This window comes from Leptonotus elevatus, chromosome 5 (assembly GCF_054856555.1).
Source record: "Leptonotus elevatus isolate MCC_2025b chromosome 5, RoL_Lele_1.0, whole genome shotgun sequence".
NCBI classification, from domain to species: Eukaryota; Metazoa; Chordata; class Actinopteri; order Syngnathiformes; family Syngnathidae; genus Leptonotus; species Leptonotus elevatus.
Genome location: NC_141243.1, coordinates 19,055,259 through 19,076,677, shown reverse-complemented (window position 1 = coordinate 19,076,677; position 21,419 = coordinate 19,055,259). Strand labels below are relative to the sequence as shown.

General features: G+C 40.2%; 2 protein-coding genes across 2 annotated transcripts; both read left to right on the top strand.

The window, feature by feature from the left end:
* Window positions 1-8,085: 8,085 nt before the first annotated feature.
* Window positions 8,086-16,304, top strand: lgi3 (leucine-rich repeat LGI family, member 3). The gene is made up of 9 exons (XM_086075984.1): window positions 8,086-8,489; window positions 8,891-8,962; window positions 11,188-11,259; window positions 12,650-12,721; window positions 12,831-12,902; window positions 13,011-13,180; window positions 13,258-13,422; window positions 13,519-13,609; window positions 14,619-16,304. The coding sequence occupies exons 1-9, from the start codon at window positions 8,287-8,289 to the stop codon at window positions 15,346-15,348; spliced, it is 1,647 nt and encodes a 548-aa protein (XP_085932110.1). The 5' UTR covers window positions 8,086-8,286; the 3' UTR covers window positions 15,349-16,304.
* Window positions 16,305-16,714: 410 nt separating this feature from the next.
* On the top strand, window positions 16,715-21,303 carry chmp7 (charged multivesicular body protein 7). Its single transcript, XM_086076239.1, has 10 exons — window positions 16,715-17,192; window positions 17,539-17,710; window positions 18,060-18,245; window positions 18,331-18,464; window positions 18,787-18,835; window positions 18,932-19,051; window positions 19,124-19,222; window positions 19,310-19,367; window positions 20,501-20,693; window positions 20,791-21,303. Exons 1-9 carry the CDS (start codon window positions 16,930-16,932, stop codon window positions 20,689-20,691), a joined length of 1,272 nt encoding a protein of 423 aa, XP_085932365.1. The 5' UTR covers window positions 16,715-16,929; the 3' UTR covers window positions 20,692-20,693; window positions 20,791-21,303.
* The last annotated feature ends 116 nt before the right edge of the window (window positions 21,304-21,419 follow it).

Here is a 21,419-nt window from a genome sequence, read left to right as displayed (position 1 = left end):
TGCCCACTCCTCTCCAATGAGAGCAGTGCATGTTTGGAATGACTTGTAAAAATATGTAAACAATGTGGACATGTTGCTTATGCATTACACTGAATTCAAAAGCTGTGTAAAACCACCAACCTTTCCTTCTTGTGGCCAAATGTTTTTGAGAAAAATATCAGTCTAATTACTTCAAAACTACATACTGGTAGTTGATTGAACCTAGCAAACATAAGCCTTTGTAATCAAATAATTTTGGTATCAAGTACTGCTCCAAATAGAACAGACACTCAGTAGATTATAGTATTCAATTAAAAATAATCATGAAATGAGACGAACATGGTTTATTTAATTTTCTATTTCATTTTAAGTCGAGCTTTCATCTGGTACATGCCCATTTTCAAACGCCACCACCAAGGAGCTACAAGACTTTGGCAAAGTATACATCAGACACCCCTCAATTTAAGCTAGACGGTGGAAGCTCCTCGATGCTCGATCATCACACCTCCATGTGTGTTTGAGACGCTCCTTAATATGCCGGTGTTAGAACAACTTCCAGGTCGCTTTCAATGTTTTGAGGAGTGAGGAGCTAGGAACGTTACAATTGAGAGATTGATGAGCCCTAAGAGTCTTGTGCTCTACCGAAAGAGCTAACTTGGCTTTTTATGTGCAAAACTAAATTTTAAAAAATATTTCATGGCGTATTTAAGATAACAGAATCCGCGTTGAAGTGATCTGGATGAGCAGTCACATTTCGTGCCCTTTCGTGGATGAGTGCTTGGCACATCAGCATCACAGTTCTGAGGCAAGGGTTTGAATCTGGACATCTTGACAGTTTGTATGTAGAGTACTCTTCCATGTTTGCATGGGTTTTCTCTAGGTACTCCGGTTTCCTCCCACATTCCAAACAACATGCTTGTTAGGTTCATTGAAGACTAGATTGTCTGTATTGTCCTGTAAGTGTAGCAGCTACGAGTACCCACCTTTTTTTTGGAGTTCTTGGAGAGGGTGCTCGTGTGTGGGACTGGGACATTTTTGTAGGGTGCTGTGAGATTGAAGTTGAAATTGTGATTTTGACATTTAGTTTAATGGGGTATATGTGTTATTGTATTTTGTAAGCCCCAAATACATTTCTCCAACTAAATAATTTTAATCTGATTCTATTGCGTGTTGGCAGTTGGAAGACAGAGCTGTACAGTATAATGTATTGATTTTTTTAAATTTATAGATTATTGAGCATTTGAGGTGGTGGCTTGATAGTGTCCTTGTTAGTGTACATGCCGTGTTATTAGCCTGGGTCTAGTGAAGAAGCTGAAAGCTGCGAGGACTTTGTCTCATAGCCAAACAAATCTGGTGTTGTTTTTGAAAAGCATTTTCATCGTATTTAGTGACACAGGTGTGGTCAGTTAAAATGAAATGGGTTTGTTTCTTTTGTCAGTGAAGAGAGGTTAGTCAGTTTGTAGTGGATTCTCTTCTTGCAAGGTGTGTGTTGACATCCTTACAAAAAAAAAAAAAAAAAACTATGCCTCCGGGTATGGCTCCGCCTCTTTCTCACCAGATCGACTTTCTTCAGCACAAGTCTGAGATCCAGACACCTCCTCCAGGCTCCGACATATAATATGGGCCTGTCAGGGTCTTTGTCACGCAGGATCAATGGGAGTGTTGGGCCTTTCTCCACAGTCCCTACAGGCAGCAGGATACCTGCACATGCATTCCTCCGACACATCCCTGTGTAAGAGGCGTATCACCTGTCTTTTATGGCAGCTTTGCTTGAGGGTGGAGGCAAGGGACAAGTGGAATACATCTCCACAGTTAAAAGAAACATGCCCTTTTATTTGGGGAGGTTATCCTTACCTGGAATCTTACAATATCTACTGGAAATTAGTCAATAGAACAGATGAATGAGGACTGATTATAAAGTCACTAATGATAGTGCCATCACCTTGGCTATCCTGCATGTCTCGCTCATTTCAGCTCCTTCCAACCGTGAAGGCCTTGTGTGGCTGATGACCTGATGAGCAATGTGCACAGGACTCTAATCATGTCACTCATCCAAAAGCCAAATGTCTTTGTACTTTCATTAATCGAACTGAGCCAGTCATGAGATTGGCAGACATAACATCCAGTGGCTAAGCTACCTTGAACTAGCAAAGAGGCCAGGTGAGAAATCTGAGATGGTCACTTTGCTAAAAAGGCCCACAGCTAAATTAAATGTTGTACACCACCTGGTCGTCCGCAACAGGTTGAATAATGCTTATACCCTCCAATGTGAATTTTATTTGCATACTCGCAATGCTCTAATGGGCCATTAAATTTAAACTTTTCTCGACAAACACTTAACTAATTGAATTTCATGGTCATATGTGAATGCATCACTTGCGCTTCAAAGGACGTTTGCTATGGGCTCGCTTTCAGGGTCGGCCAACCATCTAGCAGTTGGTGGCCTCATGAAGTTAATGAGTTAATGTTTCTGAATCAGCCAGTTATTTGTGCCCTTGTGCATGTCTGCTCTTCACTATGCACTACATTCTTGTTGTTGCCAGACAGGCTGCAGTCAAGTCTCCAAAACAATCGACACTATAAAAGTGTGCGCCTGTGTGTGTACATGTCTGAGGTCTTAACACCTTTGTGGCTCCTGTCTGAAATGCATTGCCTGGAGCAGCTGGGATTTTCCCTGGAAAAGAACTTAGGTGAAACAGATTTAGTCTTTCTTCTTGTTTTGCTGTTCCTGTTTCCTGTGCGGCCAGGAGGCCAAACCATGAATGAAAAAGGAGTGGAAACAGACAGACAGTCCTTTTCAGGCTCCTTGGCCAATAATCAGAATGGGATGTGGGTTTAAAACTGAGGACTACAGTACTGGCTCTAAGGTGGAAAATTCCATTCTAACACGATCCTTTATAATTAAGAACAATTCTTTCAATGCTGGGTTTGGAGTCTTAAAAGTCTAAAAGACTAAAAATAACAGTACTGTGGTGGCAGATGTGATGAGAGTCGGGCATAAGATCTTTTAGCGAATGACTGACTACCAATACCTGACTAGTACTGCCAAATCCTGCTCGCTGAAGTGCAATCACTAATGTTGAGCTCTTGGAATGAGCGGTAACTTGTAGTAGTATAGCACTCAAGATCACATTTTGAAGTTCTTAGTCTTGTCTTGATCTCGGACTGGCCAGACTCTGGATTTTTCCGCAAAGACTGGTCAAGACCAGCACTGAGGTGCTATTCTTCCGTGTTCATTTTGGCGTTTTTATTATATTATTTAATACAACATATTAAAATGTGTCCCAAAGCATCCCACACACTTTAATACTATCACAACACATGTCCACTTAATGCTTTGTTTCAAGTGGGATTAAATTAAACTCAAATATGACATCACAACTGTGCATGTGCAGAGCTAATACTGAGTCGGCTTACCCATCCCCTTACAAAGTAAATTCTGTAGAGTAAATTTGACTATTTAGAGTGGGACCAAATCGACTCAGTTTTAGAGTAATATTTACACTTGGAAGAGAGTAAAATAAAGAATTGAAAAACATAAAAGCAACTCAAGGGTTGAGGAACAAACGTATAACCTTCATTTTGGGAGACAGCCAATCTACTCCCTGAGCCACGCAGCTCCTGCTGTGTGTTAGTATATCGCTCGTGTCAGCTGGAATCTTCGTAACGCCGAGACCAAACAATGTGCTGTTGAAAATAAGCAAACAGTAAGAGAGGTATAGCTCAGGTGGCAGTCTCCCAAGCTGAAGGAGATGCGCTTGTCCCTCATCCCTTGAATTACTTTTTTTTCTCCAATTCTTTATTTTACTCTCTTCCAAGTGCAAATATTACTCTAAAACTGAGTCTATTTAGTCTTACTCTAAATAGAGTCAAAAAAAATGTATACAGAATTTACTGAGTACGACTCATCCTTGGCTCTCAGCTCATATTCGTAGTGACATGTTGCTTTTGTATTACGTGTACTGCAAAACAGTAAAACCACCAAAACGTTTTATTTTCTTGATGTGGTCAAATAGGTCATCCCCATGGTCTCCTGGGACATGCCCTGAATAGATCACCGGGGACGCCTGCAGGAGGCATCCAAATCAAATGCCTGTGCCACTTCATCTGGACCCTCTTTTCACTCTCGCTATATCTCTAAAGGAGAGCTCGGGGGAAACTCGTGGAGGAAGCTTATTTCAGCTTTTGTATCCTTGTCTTGTTCTTATAGTCACAATCCATAACGTGGGAACGTCGACTGACCGGTAAATCGAGAGCTTTGCCTTTTGGCTCAGCTACTTCTTCACCACGACGATACAGTCTGCATCAATGCAAAGGCTGCAACGCTCCATCTTCATCCTTCCCTCACTCCTGAGCAAAAGTCAGACCCTAACATTCTTGAATTCGTCCACTTGGGGCAGGATCTCATCCCTGACCTCGAGAGAGCACGCCGCCCTTTAACTACTCACAACCATGGTGTCAAATTTGGAGCTTTTGATCCTCATCACAACTGCTTCACACTCAACTGCCAACAGCTCAATCAAAAGTTGAAGATCACGGCATGATGGCGCCAACAGAACCACATCATCTGCAAAAAGCAGATGCAACACTACTAAACCGCCTGGTTCAATACCTCTAAATTCTGTCCACGAACAGAATTGGTGACAAAGCGCAGTCTTGGCAGAGTCCGACCCTCACTAAAAACCAATTCAACTTATTGCTGCCAAATCTAGCGTACAGGGACCGCAAAACCTGTATTTGGGAGGCTATAGTACCCCTGCCGAGGTTGTCGAGCTGGTCCACTGTTCCGCAACCAAGATGAAAGCCACACTGATCTCTGCTTTCACAAATAACCCTCCTCTCCAGCACCTCTGACAAAGAATGTCATGATCTTCGATGAACTGTTAAAATGTTCAAATAATTATATATTCACTGCAAATGTGAAAACGGGTGTCAGTTTCAGCTTGCCTGAAGTGTTTTCTTACAACAGTTGAATGAATGAGGTTTGTGTGTGGTTATTTAGCAAGTCTTTTTGATTGCTCAAGTTGGGCCTGCCAGCTGCTCTTTCAAGCAGAGTTGGAAGGGCTTAAATATTCAACACTGAGCATAACTTGCAACCACTTGCACTATTTGTTAAAAGCAAGACAAAACCGAGGGCTTTGAAGCAAATCACAAAAATAAATAAACCATAACAATAGCTGCTTTCCGGGAAATAGCTAAGGCACCACCCATAATTTTGTAGCCCACTGACATTTGAATTCTTTCTCAGTCTTTCTCAGTACTATACATTACCGAGCGGTATATCAGGCTTGAGGGATAATTGCTCAAATAGGCCTACTTTGCAACAAGCCCTCTGATTGGCATCAAACTACAGCAAAACAAAAACAAACCTTAAACCACTTAAGCCACTGAAGACTTTCTGCGCTCAACTTTTTTTCATCTTTGAAAGATAATATTCTAATCACCGAAAAGAAGTGCTGCATCTTGCAGACAAGAAAGCACATGGCTATGGTGAATTTTTAAAGAAGGATTTTATTGAAGACGGACGGACATCAAATAACTGGATGATGCAATTGTGCTTTGGACACAGAGGACACTGTGTTTAATTTTTAATTGTTGACTGCCTGACTGATCTCGTGAGGACTCCTTGCTTGTGATTGTGACAACAGAGTCCTTGTAAGAGGAGGTTGGTAATGCCTGGCACCAGCCATGAACGCTGCATGTCTCATGCTGCTTCAATTGATGGCCATCAGCGCCCTCTTGTGGTGTTTGTTTTTCTTCCAAAGTGCAGCAGCAGCAGTCCATGTTTTCTGAGCCGCTAATGCCCTTTGCGTCATTTGAAGATTGAGTCTCGAGTTAGGGTGAGAGGCAGTGTACCCCTGGGCTGATTACCTGTCAATCACATGGATGATGCAAACAACCACTAATAGTCATCATATCAACACCTTTTGGCAATATAGAGTTGATGAATTTAGATTAAGTGAATCAGACTCATTTTAGGACTGGAAATGTGTGGACTGTGGACAATTATGTTTATGTATTAACGAGCCCTAGCTTGTTGTCTACACAAATGTTCATCAACTGGTGGGTCAGGACCCGAAAGGTGGTCGCTGACTCATTTTGGGTGAGTCGCGGACATCTAAACATCTAAAAAATTACATGTACTGTACAGTATTTGTATTCAGATTTATTTTTTCAAAACAGTACTGAGGCTTTAGTTCCCACATAGAACATACAATATTGGCGAAGCATCAGGAAATGTTACTCACGTGTGCTGAGTCATCACTAGCTATGCTGCAATCCAGTGGTGTCCAAACTACGGCCCGGGGGCCATTTGTGGCCCGCCATCCCTTTTCAAGCGGCCTTCAGCATATACAGAAAAATAACTTTTGACACAGTCTGCTTTACTAGATATGCAAAGAAACGGTTTGAATCTAAAATAGAAATACTTTTTTTTGTAATTTAATTAAAGTCACATATTTCAGTTCCAGAAGCAAAAATAATTTCTTCCATGTTCCGCTGTCTGTGTCAAGGTCTAGTTTATGAACATATCACATTAATGATTAACTAAGATCCTCAAGTATAAGCACTGCTTTAAAAATTTTGATTTTGTTACCGATTACTCTTCCTTTGATTCTCTGAATGGAGATTGGCTGAAGGCTGGGCCGGATCTATTCTTGTGGGATACAGGAGTGTGGGCCACCCCAAAATCAAGAAAAATCCTAAACTGTCATGTTTAAAAACAACTAAAAACGAGATAAACTATAGTACATAATTACTTGCCTTATTAGTTTTAGTTTGTTTAATAAAGTCAGATAATGTCAAAGTAGCCCTGACATCTTTCTATTATTCAGTATGCGGCCCTCAAAGGAAAAAGTTGGGACACCCCTGCTGTAAACCAATATGGTGCAGCTCAACCTTTAGCTTGCAATATGCTTTTGGCGGTATGGCAAACTCACTCAACTAATAATGGTCCATCTTAACTTCTATCTTGGTGTCAATTGGGAGCGGCTGACGGAGATTAATGATATGAAAACGCTATCTTCATTCACGTTTTGATTTGCTGCCCACCTGCATCATAATCAGCCTCAAAGCTTGCTGCCACCCCCATGCTTCATTGTATGGTGTACATTTGTTGAGGAGCAAGGCAGTATTTTGGAATTACAGCAATAAAGTTCAAACTTGGTTTAATTAGACTATAACATATTTCCCCACATACATTTTGGAGATTTAAAATGTATTTGTGCAAAAATTGATTTTGTACCCTTCTCCTGACTGATACCTTTGAACAATGAGATCTCTCTGATGCTCCGGAAGCTCACTGCACATGATGGCTTGTGCTGCTCTATGTAACGTGAAAAAAATGTCAGGATTAGCCTTCTAGATCAACAGAACTCTAGCTAGGGTTAATCAGAGGTGTGTTAAATGGTGGCAGGTGTGTGCTGATTCCCATTTAATATGATTTTGAAAGTAATTGGTAAATTCTGAACACAACCTCAATTATGAGACGGTGTGCACACTTGTGCAACCACAGTACAGTATCTCAATTGTTTATTTTTACTCCCCCACTCTAAAGTTTTTTTTTTCAAATGATGCATATGTTATATAGGTCACAAAAACCTGACGTTTTTTTAAAAAAAAATTATCTACTGTAGGCTATATTATTTTTCTTTCTTTTTTTATTCCACAATTAAATTGTTTGTGCATGCTCAAAATGAAAAATGTTGAAGTAATTAGGTTTACAGTACATTGACAGACTGGTTAGCGCTACCGCCTCACAGTTCAGAGGTCGTGGGTTCAAATGTAGCCGCTCCGGCCTTGTTGCGTGGAGTTTGCATGATCTCCCTGTGCTTGTGTGGTTATCTCCAGGTACTCAACTTCCCTCCCCCGTTCCAAAAAACATGTTCCTTATGTCAATTGAAGACTCTAAATGATCCTTAATTGTGAATGTGAGTATGGATACTTGTTTGTCTATGTACAGTATGAAAAAAGTAAAAGACTGAATTTGTGCCTCATGTATCTTCAACTTTTTTGTGTACTCTCTGAGTGATAGTAAATAATTCAGTGGTACTGCCTGGTGCAAGAAAGCATCATTTCTCATCGTTCTTGCTGCACAGTTTCTCTCACAGCATCGAACATGAAACCAGGGAAACGGCAGGGCACCCAGGCGACACAAGAAGCCCCCTCGGCCCCCCTCCTGAGCCCGTCCCCTCTCTCTCAACTCGGCACTCAACATCAGTGCTCGGCTGTTAGGCAGTGCGCTCGTTGTCTCCCAACACGGCACCTGCTCTCTGCTCGCGCGGCTTCACCTTCTCCTCCTGCTCAAGTATGACGGAACTTGGACCGAGATGCCTGAGTGCGATCTACTTGCTGCTTCTGTGTCTGTCTCTCTGCCTGCCTGGAGACACGAACACGAAAAAGGCCATCAAGATTCCCCGCTGTCCTGCGAGCTGTTCCTGTACCAAAGATAGTGCCTTTTGTGTGGATACAAAGGCAATACCAAAGAGCTTCCCACCTGGGATCATTTCTCTGTGAGTTGAAACTGTTTTCTTCCTGCACTTGTGTGAAGTCATAGCTGAGGTCATTGATGATGATGTCATCCTGCTTTATGTCCTGACAAGTAAAATGCATGCGCTGTGTGTTTTCATCAGCTGAGAAAACAGAAAGCATGCTATTTTATTATACAATGTTTTTGCACGTGTATTAACATTCCCATATATGCCAAACACGGAACACAGAATGAACCCGCTTGTTGCGCTTGGCAATAGATCCGCTGGCTCTGCCTGTCCTCTAAGGATCACTCAATGTAATGAAATGGGTCAACAGTTGGGAACGAAAACTCATTAAAGCTCATGACGTCACACTTGTGAATTCCGGCCCTGCCTGTAAAATCTCCATCCTGGTTAATGGATGCCCTTGCTCGTCTGCACAGGACGATGGTGAACGCGGCATTTACCACCATCCCAGAGGGAGCCTTCTCACACCTTCACCTACTCCAGTTCCTGTAAGTGTATCACAACGACAGTGTACTTCATTTCAAACATGTGTAACCGATTTACTTTCTCTCTTTTTAAGGGCCTCAGAAAGTATGGCTCAGGTATTGTGACATGAGGGCCCAAAAATTAACTTTTGGTTCAAAGCCAGAAATTGACCTTCACTACCTTCATACAAAGATATTCAGTTGAAAAACTGGTACAAATGACCAATTATATAAAGAAAATTACCTCTGAACGGTGAACAATGGCCGCCATGTTGCTTTCGAGGAGCACGTTAACGCCACACAACTTATTAGCTGTTCTCTTCGTAAAGTACGAAATGCCTCAAATATTGCTTACTCACATGTAAGAAAACACTGAAGAAATAGTGCATGTAACCACCAGAGTGAAAATACATCCTTTGATTTTATTGTATGCCGCGTTACCAATAAAACTAGACACCACGCTCGACACGCAGCTTACTTAAAATTATTATTACTGTATTTTTTTTTTGCTTGTTAATTTTTTTTAATGTAACATCATATTTCACTGTGACCTTGTGGTTCAACTGACTGAAGTTTTTCTGGTGGAAGTATACATTACACCACAGTAGTAAATCGCCAGAGGTAACGCGTGGACACAGAACGTGTAACGTCATTTTTTATGCAGATGTATTGTCAAATTATGGACAGCCTGGGACTTGATTAAATGGTATTGTGTTGCATTGACATTCTAGCATTTTATTGGTGAATAACTATTTTTGAAAGTAAGTAACAGGTTTTAAGAATATAAAGGGCCCTTAATTACGTGGGTGAGATGGCATGTCACTTTAAGAGGAAGAGGTCACGACAGCAATTTTTCACCAATTGACACCACAAATCTCAGTAAGGCTGTTTATGTTCTCTCTGCAGAACGTTCACAAATATCACAAGCAGTGAAATCTGGTGATTAATTGTAAAGTGGAAAAAAATACGGACTTTCAAGCATCTGGCTGGATCATACTTCCTGAGAACTAGTGATGGGAAATGAAGCTTCATGAAGCACTTGTGATATTTTTTGACTCCCCTAGATGGTACTCTTGGTTTAAATATAAAGACTAGCGCAAAGGAAATTGATTACATTTCCACTGCATCTTTCAACCAAGAGTGGCATCTAGAGGAGTAAAAAAATATCACAAGTGCTTCATGAAGCTTCATTTTCCCATCACTCCTGAGAACCAGCCATATAGGAACATACATCTATCTTTTAATGTGCTTTGACTTTGTTAGGAGGCAGATCTTTCCTCCACGTGTTCGTTTTCTTTCGGGTAGAGAGAATGTTGATTATCTGAATACAGGCTGGAGATCGATGAACAGTGTCTTCGAAGCTTTTATTTACAGAATATTCCGGGCACCTATGAGTGACAGACAATGGCTGCAGCTTCTCACAAGTGCGAAGATTTCAGAGGACTTACAACATTCTTATACTATCTTGAAGGGCGGTACCACAAAAAAAAAACAAGCCCCCAGCTCACCCGGAGTTCACCAGACATGAGATAAGACTTTTAAAGACATCATTCAATACACATTGACTTCAAACACATTGCCAATGGCCCATTGATGTGGAAATAGAGGAGGTCCCAGTCATGACGGCACCTGGCAGAAATTGCGATAACACTCACAAAGCTCTACTGAGGAAGTAAGGAAATTAAAACAGTTATGACTAAATCTGGGCAGAAGACCCTCTTCACAATGAAAGCACTCCACTTGAAATGAATGGCATTTGAAAACTGTGGTGACAGAGCAGGAATACGAGTAGTGCTTCTGTATCAGTGTCATCCCTGATGACTGAGCGCCTCAGTTGTGGCCTGACAAAAGCCCATTTGTCTGTCACATGCAATCAAGAGTGCCTCTCTTATTTTTATTTTTTTTTATATTCAGACATGACATTAAATGTATTGTGATGTATTGAAAATGTAATGACAGTAGTACACTATTATAGTGTGCAACTCTACTGTGCACTGAACTCCATAGTACTGCATTGCACAATATACAGGACACATTTGCAATGAACAGCAAAGTGGAGTTCACATGAATCTTGCAAAGTGTATTAACCTGCGCATCTCAAATGTTGGAAATCATATTGAAGATGCTTTTTTAAATATTCCATTTATTAAAAAAAAAAAAATCTTGAATCTGAATATACTGTAGTTTATTGCATGTATTTTTTTTGTTTTACTAAAGCATCTCCTTTGCAACTTTGATTGTATCTGCAGACTCTTGAACTCCAACACGTTCTCCACCATTTCGGATGATGCTTTTGCTGGCCTATCTCACCTGCAGTACCTGTGAGTACAAATGAAATTACTTTAACATACAGGTAGTTGCCATCTATGGACAAGTTGATGCGTTTAGGTGGTAAATGCAAATAACGTCAGGTGACGATGCATCAGAGACTGATTATTCACAACATGGGTTACTGGTGCATTGCATTTTAATCATTATATAGGAATTTGAGGACGTATTATCAACATTAGGCAAAACACATAATCCTACTTTGATTTGAGACATTTCTAGCCTTGCACAGTTTTTTTCTGCTTGTCATGTTTGGTTCATTTATAAGCTGATTTAATAATTCAGGTGAGCAATAAATAATAAGCAGCCAATAATAAGACCACAATGTAAAGTGATGAATGTGCCATTTGAATTATTTGCCTTCGGAAAGCACTTAGAGGTTGACTTGATGTGTACTGATTATTGCCTCTGACTGCAGACAAAAGCCAGTGGGTCACTTGCATTTGTGATGAATGTCGTTATCTATGCGATTTGCTGTAAATGTTAACCTTGTTCTCCTATGAACGATTGCACAGCATATTCTCTGTATGTATTAAAATGCAAAACAAAGGAGATTCAATGCTGTATTACATGCTGTCATTTGTGTACTTTTCCAAAAAGTGCACATATAAGAAGTATTTAAATCTTGAAAATAAATTATTATTAGTCTGCATTTTCAACATCTTAATTTGTGGCCAACTTAAAGTCATGGCTCGGGATAATAATAATAATAATAATAATAATAATAATAATAATAATAATAATAATAATAATAATAATAATAATAATAATAATAATAATAATAACATATTTGTAAATCTCTTTTACTAGCTTCTAAAAGTTGCTTTTTGTTCATTTGGCCTGCATTAACTCATTCACTGCCATTGACGGCTATAGACGTCAAAAATACATTTGAACTATTTTTATTAATTTAACATTTTTTTCCCACTTTTGTTAACAAGAGTTTGCAAACCTAGAAATGTTTTATTGTATTGAAATAGATATAAAAAATTGGGATTAATCGTGAGTTAACTAGTGAAGTCATGCGATTAATTACGACCCTCATTTTTTAATAATCTTTTCTTGAAAAAAAAAAGTTTATTAATTTTTATTTTTTTAAAGAAAATATTATTTAAAAATTAGGGGCATAAGGCGATTAAAATTTGTAATCGTAATTAATCGCATGACTTCACTAGTTAACTTAATGAATCAAACATTTTACATCTGTTCTAAATGTACAAAAAAATGTGTAGGTTTTCATACTCTTGTTATCAAAAATGGAAAAAAATGTTAAATAGAAAAAGTTCAAATGAATTTTTTATGTCTATAACCATCAATGGCAGCGAATGAGTTCATAAGACATCATCTAGTGCTCCAAATCAATAACTTGTATTTTAATCCCAGGTTCATCGAGAATAATGATGTCCAAACTCTCTCAAAGTATACCTTCAGAGGACTAAAATCTCTGACTCATTTGTGAGTATGTCATCACTCCTGGCATGCCATTTTGCACTCTGGTCTAATATTTGTAGTCTCAATTTAAGGTGAGCTCTGCATAACTGAATCATCAACGGAACTTTTTCAGATCCCTCTCTAACAACAAGCTGCAACAGCTGCCCAGAGATCTCTTTAAACATCTAGACATCCTCACGGATTTGTAAGTGTCCGTTTGTAAGCTTGTCTGAGCTGACAATGATGCTGTCATTCAGCTACTAAACGGACTTTAAGACAAAAAATGGTTCCCGTGTTGCATCGCTTGTTTCAGGGACTTGCGAGGAAACTCCTTCTGCTGTGACTGTAAGATCAAGTGGCTGGTTGACTGGATAGAAAAGACCAATACTTCCGTTCCTCCCATATACTGCGCAAGCCCCTTTGAATTCCAGGGACGCCGAATCCATGACCTTGCCCCGAGAGACTTCAACTGCATCAGTGCAGGTTTCAACTTCTTCATCTTCAATATTAAGAGAAATCTCATGGCAAATTTGTGATTTGCGATTTTTCTGTTCTTCTAGATTTTGCTGTTTATGAAACGTTTCCTTTCCACTCCGTCTCCGTGGAGTCTTATGAATTCAACGGAGATCAGTTCGTTGCCTTCTCTCAACCTGAATCAGGTTTCTGCACTCTTTATGTGTGGGATCACGTAGAGATGACCTTTAGGACATTTCATAATATTACGTGTAAGTTATGGTGACAAATATGTAACAATCTTCCTGTGACCTTCTGTTTTATTGTGTCATTTAAAAATTCTGCCTTTACATTGTATGTCTTGACAGCTCGTTCAGCACTGTACTGCAAACCAGTGGTGATAAACAACACACTTTACATGGTTGTGGCTCAACTCTTTGGTGGCTCTCACATCTATAAGTAAGCTTCGCACACAGCTGTTGCCATGTGGAGACTCTCGGTTTTATGAGCTCACCCGTCAAATAATTAGTAATAATTATTTTGGAGGGCAATCGCATTCATTTGATTAATACTGTGTTTGTGGAATATGAGTTAAGCAGCAAACCGGTTTTGCTGCATCTCAGGGTGCGGCCATTTTTCCACTTGCAACAACCTATCTCAGCTACAGAAATCAGGTGAGCCATGATTGGTCGATATGTGAGCCATGAGCAACAGTGATGTTATTTTCAGTCAACAGCAAGTGGCAAAATGGCCGCCCCCTGAGATGGATAAAAACGGCTGGATTTTGCGTCCTAATTCACGTTCTAACAACGCAAAATTAATCAATTTAGATTAGTGGGGCTGCAGAGAACATACTATTGTATAAATAAATAAATAACCTGCTGAGCTGTGATTGGTTGTTATCTGAGACCTGAGCAACTGTGATGTCATCTTCAGTCAACAGCGAGTGGCAAAATGGCCGCCCCCTGAGATGGATAAAAACGGCTGGATTTTGCTGCTTAACTCATATTCCACTAACGCAATATTAACCAGAATACCATATTTAGACCACTGGGGCTGCATAGAACATATTATTGTCCCCCAAAAAATGATCGGGTTGACTTCCATTTTAAATGAGAAATATGTACACTTGTTTTGGCTTGCAGTTCATATTCACCCATCCATCCATTTTCTTAACCGCTTATTCCTCACTAGGTTCGCAGGGGTGCAGGAGCCTATCAAGTTCATATACAGTTTGTTGAAAAGAAATAAAAACATGTGACATCATGTGTATGCACTAGCCTCCACAGGTTTTGGAAACTTGGCACCAATTCCTTTAGTTTTGCTATAGATTGACGATATTTGGTTGGCATCAGAATATGAATATAAAACAAGAGCTCAAATCAAGACCCTATAATATAGATACCGTTTCCAGTTTGTTTGCTAACTGTCATGCCATACCACAATAAGGATTTTCATGAAATTGCAGGTGGGAAGAGGACCCTCTTCGATTTGTGAAGATACAAGACATTGACACAACTCGGGTAAAGAAGCCCAACTTTGTGGAGACCTTCCAGCTGGACGGCGAATGGTATTTTGTAGTAGCAGACAGTTCCAAGGCCGGTTCAACCAGCATTTACCGATGGAACAGCAATGGTTTTTACTCCCATCAGTCCCTCCATCCTTGGCACCGCGACACCCATGTGGAGTTCCTCGATGTCGGAGGAAAGTCTCACCTCATCCTCTCCAGCGCCACTCAGCCGCCAGTGGTTTACCAGTGGAACCGTGGCCAGAAGCAATTTGATTTCTTCTCCCAAATCACAGAGCAAGCTGACGTGCAGATGGTCAAACACTTCTGGGTTCGGAAGGCGCTTTACCTTTGCCTCACACGCTTCATTGGAGACTCAAAGATTCTCCGCTGGGAAGGTCAGCGTTTTATCGAGATCCAGACTCTTCCCTCTCGCGGCTCGATGGTAGTGTATCCCTTCACGGTGGGACTTCGGCACTATCTTATCCTTGGGAGTGATTTCTCCTTTTCAAGAGTGTACTTGTGGGATGATCTCACTCAGCGCTTTCAGCCGTTCCAAGAAATCAACATGAGGGCCCCAAGGGCCTTCAGCTTGGTGTCGGTCGACAACAAGGACATCGTGCTGGCTGCCAGCTTCAAGGGCAATTCCCTGGCCTATCAGCACTTGCTGGTCGATCTCAGTGCGAAGTAGAAATGTGAGAGACAATATGACGTGCCAACAAAGGGTGCATCTCAATAATTTTGTTGTGGATGACTCCATTTATTTTGTTAATTTAATTCTAAAAGAGAAAAAAAGATGTATAACTGTATATTAATCCACTATACACAGTTAAATATTAAAATGCTCAGTTTGTATTACTTTCATTATTATAGCTTACATTAGCTAGATATAATGAATCTGGATAATGAGTTTCACCTTGTGATTTCAACAACTGAAATAAAGGAACTTTTGTACTATTGTAATTGATTGAGATGTACTGGTATGGAAGTTTTGCTATTTCACATGTTTTTTTTAATGACTAACTTCAAAAAGTTAAGTCCTAGGAAATCTTACATTAATGTTATAGTTCAGCCTCAGTGCCATGTTGACTGAAATATCAAGTCACTGCTTCTGTATATATTGCTATTGTTGAAATGTATGAGCATTTATTGAATCAGTTACTGGAAAATGATGTTTTGTTTGAAATCGGTTTAAAAAAAGAAGAAAGAATGTTATGCATGTAAAAATTTAAAAACAACTAAAATCATCAGTGCAGCACTTCACATTTAAAAAATAATCATATTTATATGGCAATTTATATCCTTATGATTGTCTTCATTTAATTTTTTTGCAGTAACAAACATTTTATTCACATGGCTTAAAATATAAGATGCTTGGAGAGGACAAATTAGTTGCTTGTCATAGATCTTGTTTTTGTTATTTAAAATATGCTGTAATAGTGTTAATCTCAAAGAAATATATATATTTTTGGGGTGCGTTGGCAAAATTAGGAGTGGAACTTCAATATCAGGGGATGGATTGTGTATCCATAACCACTTTGAAGTTGAACTAATGTATGTTTTGGACATCAGTCCAAAATCTTTATTCCAGTGTTGCAATGTAAAGTTATTGACAGGAAAGTATGAATAAAACACGCTTTATAACCACCTCCGAAAAAAAAGTCTTCCTTTGACGTACTGTATATCTGTGCTGATGACCAGACATTGGTTATTTTACACTCAGACATATAGTAGCCTACACTTAAATCAAAGTTCAAAGTCGTGGACGACTCGTCAGCCCCTGCATATGATCGCGCTGTCAAAATGTGAACGGCTGGTCCATTTCCGGGCTGTTTCGGATGTAATTTTGACAAATGCATGCAGCCACAATAAGAAAATACAAACTTTTTGACAGTTTTACGATGGGAGATGGGTGGTGTTAAGCACTTGAAACATAAAACGTAAAGGTGATACTTAAAAAAAAAAAGGGTTAGTTTGTGACGCATGTTCAATTGTGTGACGTCATATGTAGTTGCCGTCTTCATTAAATAACGTGAAAAAGTCCCGCCTCGCTCCTCTGTTGTTTTTCTAGTCTCGATTAGATTTCTGCTGAGAAGCACGAAGATGTAACAGGATAAAGTAATGAGGATGTTGTGATTGCGAATAAATAAATAAATAGGATTTGCGAGTACGTCGTCCATTTCCGGTATCTCCAGCTGTCACCGGAAGCGCAGCAACAAATTTCCGCTGCAACAAAATGCGTTAGCACTTTCTGAATTTATTTGCCTCAAACATGTCAAGCACCGTCGAAACGACACTACCTTCAGAATGGGACGACGACGAACGGATGAATTTTCTATTCTCCGACTTCAAAGAGAACCGCGACGTGAACACGATGGACTGGGACAGTAAAATGGACTTCTGGACGGCTCTGGTCGTCCAAAGCTGTAGACACAGCCGCACTGTGTGTGTCAATCTGCAGGACCTCAACAAGACCTTCAGGAGGAAAGAAAAATCACCTCTGGGCTTGACAACTGTCATCCAGTCCATGTCTAGGTAAATACTGCACTGTACGCTCCGATTTCATGCAATGCAATGTGAGGTGGTCTGCTACATTTCACAACTGAATGTCAGTGTTTGCATGTTCTCTCCATGCTATTTTCTTCCGATATCCCAAAATTCCTCCCACATAATAAACATGACGTAAGTCTTACTATATATATGTGGTGACTTCAACTCAACCTGAAAATACGTGTCCCAGTCTGTCTGTTGATTGAGCCACAGCGCTAGTAAACAACAGCGGCCAACTCTGGAACTAACAGACTTTTGACAACATGGTGTTTTGAATGGCCTCCATTAAATCAACATTCACATGTATTTCCCTTTCACTTCGGATTTCCAGATGTGGCCAGCTTCAGAGGGAGTCTGAGTTTGCTGCCAATGTTGATTGTGGCTGGCTGTCATGGGGTGTCGGCCTCCTGCTGGTGAAGCCTCTCAAATGGACTTTCTCCTCTTTACTAGGAGGAAGCCGAGTACCTTTGGAGGAGTCTTTTGTTGTCATCGAACTGGTGAAGGTGTGTTGCTCAGCTTCCATTTATGTGCACCAGAATCAGAATAGAGAGTCACTGGCAACGAGATGATATAGGGAGGAACCTCCAAAATTGATGTCTCAAATGTTGCCCAATTTGGGAGTTTGACCATCATTTACAGAATGAAACTTGGTCATTCAAACAAACAATCCTAGTCATGTGTGATGTTATGCAAATATACAAGCTGTGAGCATCTAAATGATTAACTCCAGGAGTGTGTTTTGCAATTACTTTTTTGTGTAATTGTAGACAAACAGATGAGCATGGTGTATTTTCTCCTTTTATGTTGTTTTATGGTAACTCCACTCTTTTTTTGTGTTTTTTTTCTTCCCAGGAGAAAGCAGCTGAAGTTCTCAGAATTTACCAAAGCAGCGAATTTGCGAGCCGCTCTGTCGTGTCATTTCAAGAGCTGTATACACTCTCCTCCAGTGAGTGTGCTGATGAAAGTACTCTGTGCATGGCTCTTCTGCAGCTGCAGAGGGAGAAACAAGTGGCGGTCTTCTTGCATGAGGGGGAGAAGGTAAACTACATAACGCATCACTCCATAAACGACCTCTCGTCCTCTTTTTTCCAACTTAGCTGTCTTTTTATGTCTTATTTAACAGATTGTTAAATTTTGCCAGCCGGGACAGGGTCGTGTTTCCATTGTCAGTGATGTTGATATCGGAATCTACCAGTTACAGCGTAGTGAGAAACTGCTGGAGGAGCATCTGGAGAAACTGGGCCTGGAGGCTGATAAGTACATCAACTCATAATAACAGCCACAACTTCTGCCTGTCACGTGACGCTGGCATAGAGATAAACAAAGATAGATTATTAGTAGTAAATAATGATTGGCCCAAATAAGTGACGTTGTGTAGTCACACATGCTGATTTCTTTCTTTACTGCTCATAATGTGTGTTTTCTGGGCATTGCTAAAATGTGCTGTGATGTATTACCCAGCAATTGTAGTCCACATGTCTTTGTTTGACTTACTGCTTGGTCACCGCCACCCACGAAGCAGTCACACGATTGATGAGGTAATTTTCTTTTAAAGCTGCTTTGTATTACTCGTGCTCAGGTGCAAAGAAGAGGCAAGATTTCTACTTCGGCAAGGGAAAAAAACGCAGGTGAGGGCTGAAGACGCTCCAAAACATGATCAAAGGCAACAACAAACCAATCAAATTCATTACACTCAGTCTTCCTCTTTATTGTCCCTTCAACAGGCACTGAGGTGTCTGAGAGGCCGGAAAAGGGTGGAAAAGAGAGCGGACAACTTGTTTGGACAGCTAGAGTCCGTCAGAGGCATCCTGGATCGCATCGCCCAGTCACAGACGGATAAAACGGTAGCTTCGTACCAAACAAATAGGCTGAAAATGAACGTTGTCTGTCAATGCTGAAATGGTGTCTTATTGTAGGTTCTCCAAGCGTACCAAGCGGGAATGGCCAGCCTCAGACTCTCTCTTGAGGACGTGACGGTAGAAGGCGCTGAAAGCCTTCTTGATCAAATCCAGGAGGCAAGTTCATTTGAAAAGTAATATTGCATACTTTTGACTCAGTTTGACACTTTGGGTGCTAAAACAAATCCTCTGTCATTGACCCAGTTATGTGACAAACAAGATGAGGTGAATCAAGCCATATCTGGAGCAGTGACCGGCACAGGTACATCTCAAACTGTTTTTTTTAAACTAATATAGAGAGTATCAGGTAAAGGAGCTGCCATATTTGCAGGGTGTTTCAGGATCCTTAACCGCAAACTTTGAAAACTGCTCTTGTAACACCCCTCCCCCCCTCAGTTTTATATATAATTGTATTTTGTTAGCGGCACCTCTGCTGTTGTGACAAAACATCTAATCATTTTGACTTGCAGTGCTCACACAATGCCAAAGGGACGATGCATTGTGGGGCACAGAAATTAGATTTTGACACATAGGTAAGCTGTTTTGGCAGATATATGAGCTTTTGCAGATGATCCATGGTGTAAAAAAACATCCAAGTTACTTTTGGGAAAAGCACCAAGTGAATGCAGATGAGCCAAAACAATTTAGAAGGATCTCTGCAGTTGTGACAGTACCGGAACTTGAAGTTGGAGTGAAGCATGTGTGACCAGTTTTGGGATAGATATGTGCTTTTGCTAATGAACTGATAGGTTGTGCACAAATGTAAGTCTGTTTGGCCAAATGAGCTTGCAGTTTTGAAAATGTCATCTCAGTTTCAAGAAATGTGCCAAACCTATGGAGAAAAACTGTAAAGTAAATATTTGTGTGAAAGGCAATATTTTCCACACATTGGAAAATATTGTGGTCCAGCATCATCCTTTGTGGCATCTGGAAAAGGGGCCTTAGTCAAGGTGGAGGGAATTTTGAACAGTGCCTAATAGCAGTGAGTGTTATCACAAAACCTCAGGCTTCTGCTAGAAAGAAAAAGCCTACTAGAACAGCTGGACGTTTGTCGATAATCAGAGGCACGTTCAACGACAAGTGTGTGCCGACTGCCATTTAGCCTGAGTTTGAATGCAATTGCTTAGTTCTGAACACAGCCACATCCCCAATTATGAGGGTGTGCATACTTTTGCAACCACAGTTTATTTTTATTTCCCCCTCTAAAAGATCACAATTACTTTTCAACATTAAGAGTGGAAAAGATGATTTGTCCTGTTTTCCTTTAATATCACCAACACCTGGCATTTAAACAGGAGTGTGTACTGGAAACTTCTGTAAACAACACAATTGAAGCATGTCACTATTCCATCTATTTGAGGATAAAAGATACAATTTTATTATTGATGTTTGTAGATGATGATGAGTTGGAGGCAGAACTGAAATCGCTATTGGGTGAATCCACCACAAATCCCGAGGTTCCAAGTCAGCTGCTGCCGAGCATCCCGGGTGACGACCTGCTGGATTCACTGCCCGCCGTGCCTGACACTGACTTGAATATTAGCACCAAGCAGCTGGAAGAAGAACTTGAGCTGCTGACACTCTAAAGGTTCGGGTGGGCTGTCATTTGCCATCACCTTTTCAATGGATTAATACCGCTAACCAAAAATATAAAAATGACACAAGGTGTTTTCCTCCCCATGCAGGACTCGTGCAGTACAAAGAAAGAAGATTTTTGCATTGTGAAGGCAAACTAAAGCAACCTGGAATTTTGCTTTGAGCTGTTAGCTAGAAGCAGAAGAGTAAAACTAACGCTGTTACTAAGTAAAGACAGGTTAAAGGCACTTAATTCAGTCTAAATTCTAAATGCCTTTGCTGTGGATGCATGCCAAAGAAGAAAATAAGAAACCTTCCGCTTATCTCTCATCTGGCTGTGGTCAAAATTTTAAAGAGTGTTTTTGAAATACTGTATTCTCTTTGGTATGCCACCACTGGGAATGCTTTTAATTTAGGATGACTTTGACAATTAAAAGCAGTTTGTGTTTGAGTGTATGCATAGTTGTAGTAAATGTTATGTATTGGTTTTCCTGTCATAATGTTGTTTGCCAAATGATGCATATCAAACCACACACACGTCTTGCTTAAGTGTACTTGTCAAGACTGAGAAGTGAGTTTTATGCAATATTTTTTTCCTGCAAATAAAATTTATTTTAATCAGATTGGTGTTTTTTGTCAGCTGTATGACATTGTCCCTGAACATTCTTCACTCTCAGTGAATCTGTAAATTACATTATGAAATTTCCGGATTTACATGTCTTTATAGTTTTGACCACCA

Coding starts and splice junctions, on each gene's coding strand:
- lgi3 (XM_086075984.1), top strand. CDS start 8,287: ATGACGGAACTTGGACCGAGATGCCTGAGTGCGATCTACTTGCTGCTT. Junction 8,963..11,187: donor CTTCACCTACTCCAGTTCCT/GTAAGTGTATCA, acceptor TTGTATCTGCAG/ACTCTTGAACTCCAACACGT. Junction 12,903..13,010: donor CTAGACATCCTCACGGATTT/GTAAGTGTCCGT, acceptor CGCTTGTTTCAG/GGACTTGCGAGGAAACTCCT.
- chmp7 (XM_086076239.1), top strand. CDS start 16,930: ATGTCAAGCACCGTCGAAACGACACTACCTTCAGAATGGGACGACGAC. Junction 17,193..17,538: donor GTCATCCAGTCCATGTCTAG/GTAAATACTGCA, acceptor TCGGATTTCCAG/ATGTGGCCAGCTTCAGAGGG. Junction 17,711..18,059: donor TTGTCATCGAACTGGTGAAG/GTGTGTTGCTCA, acceptor TTTTCTTCCCAG/GAGAAAGCAGCTGAAGTTCT.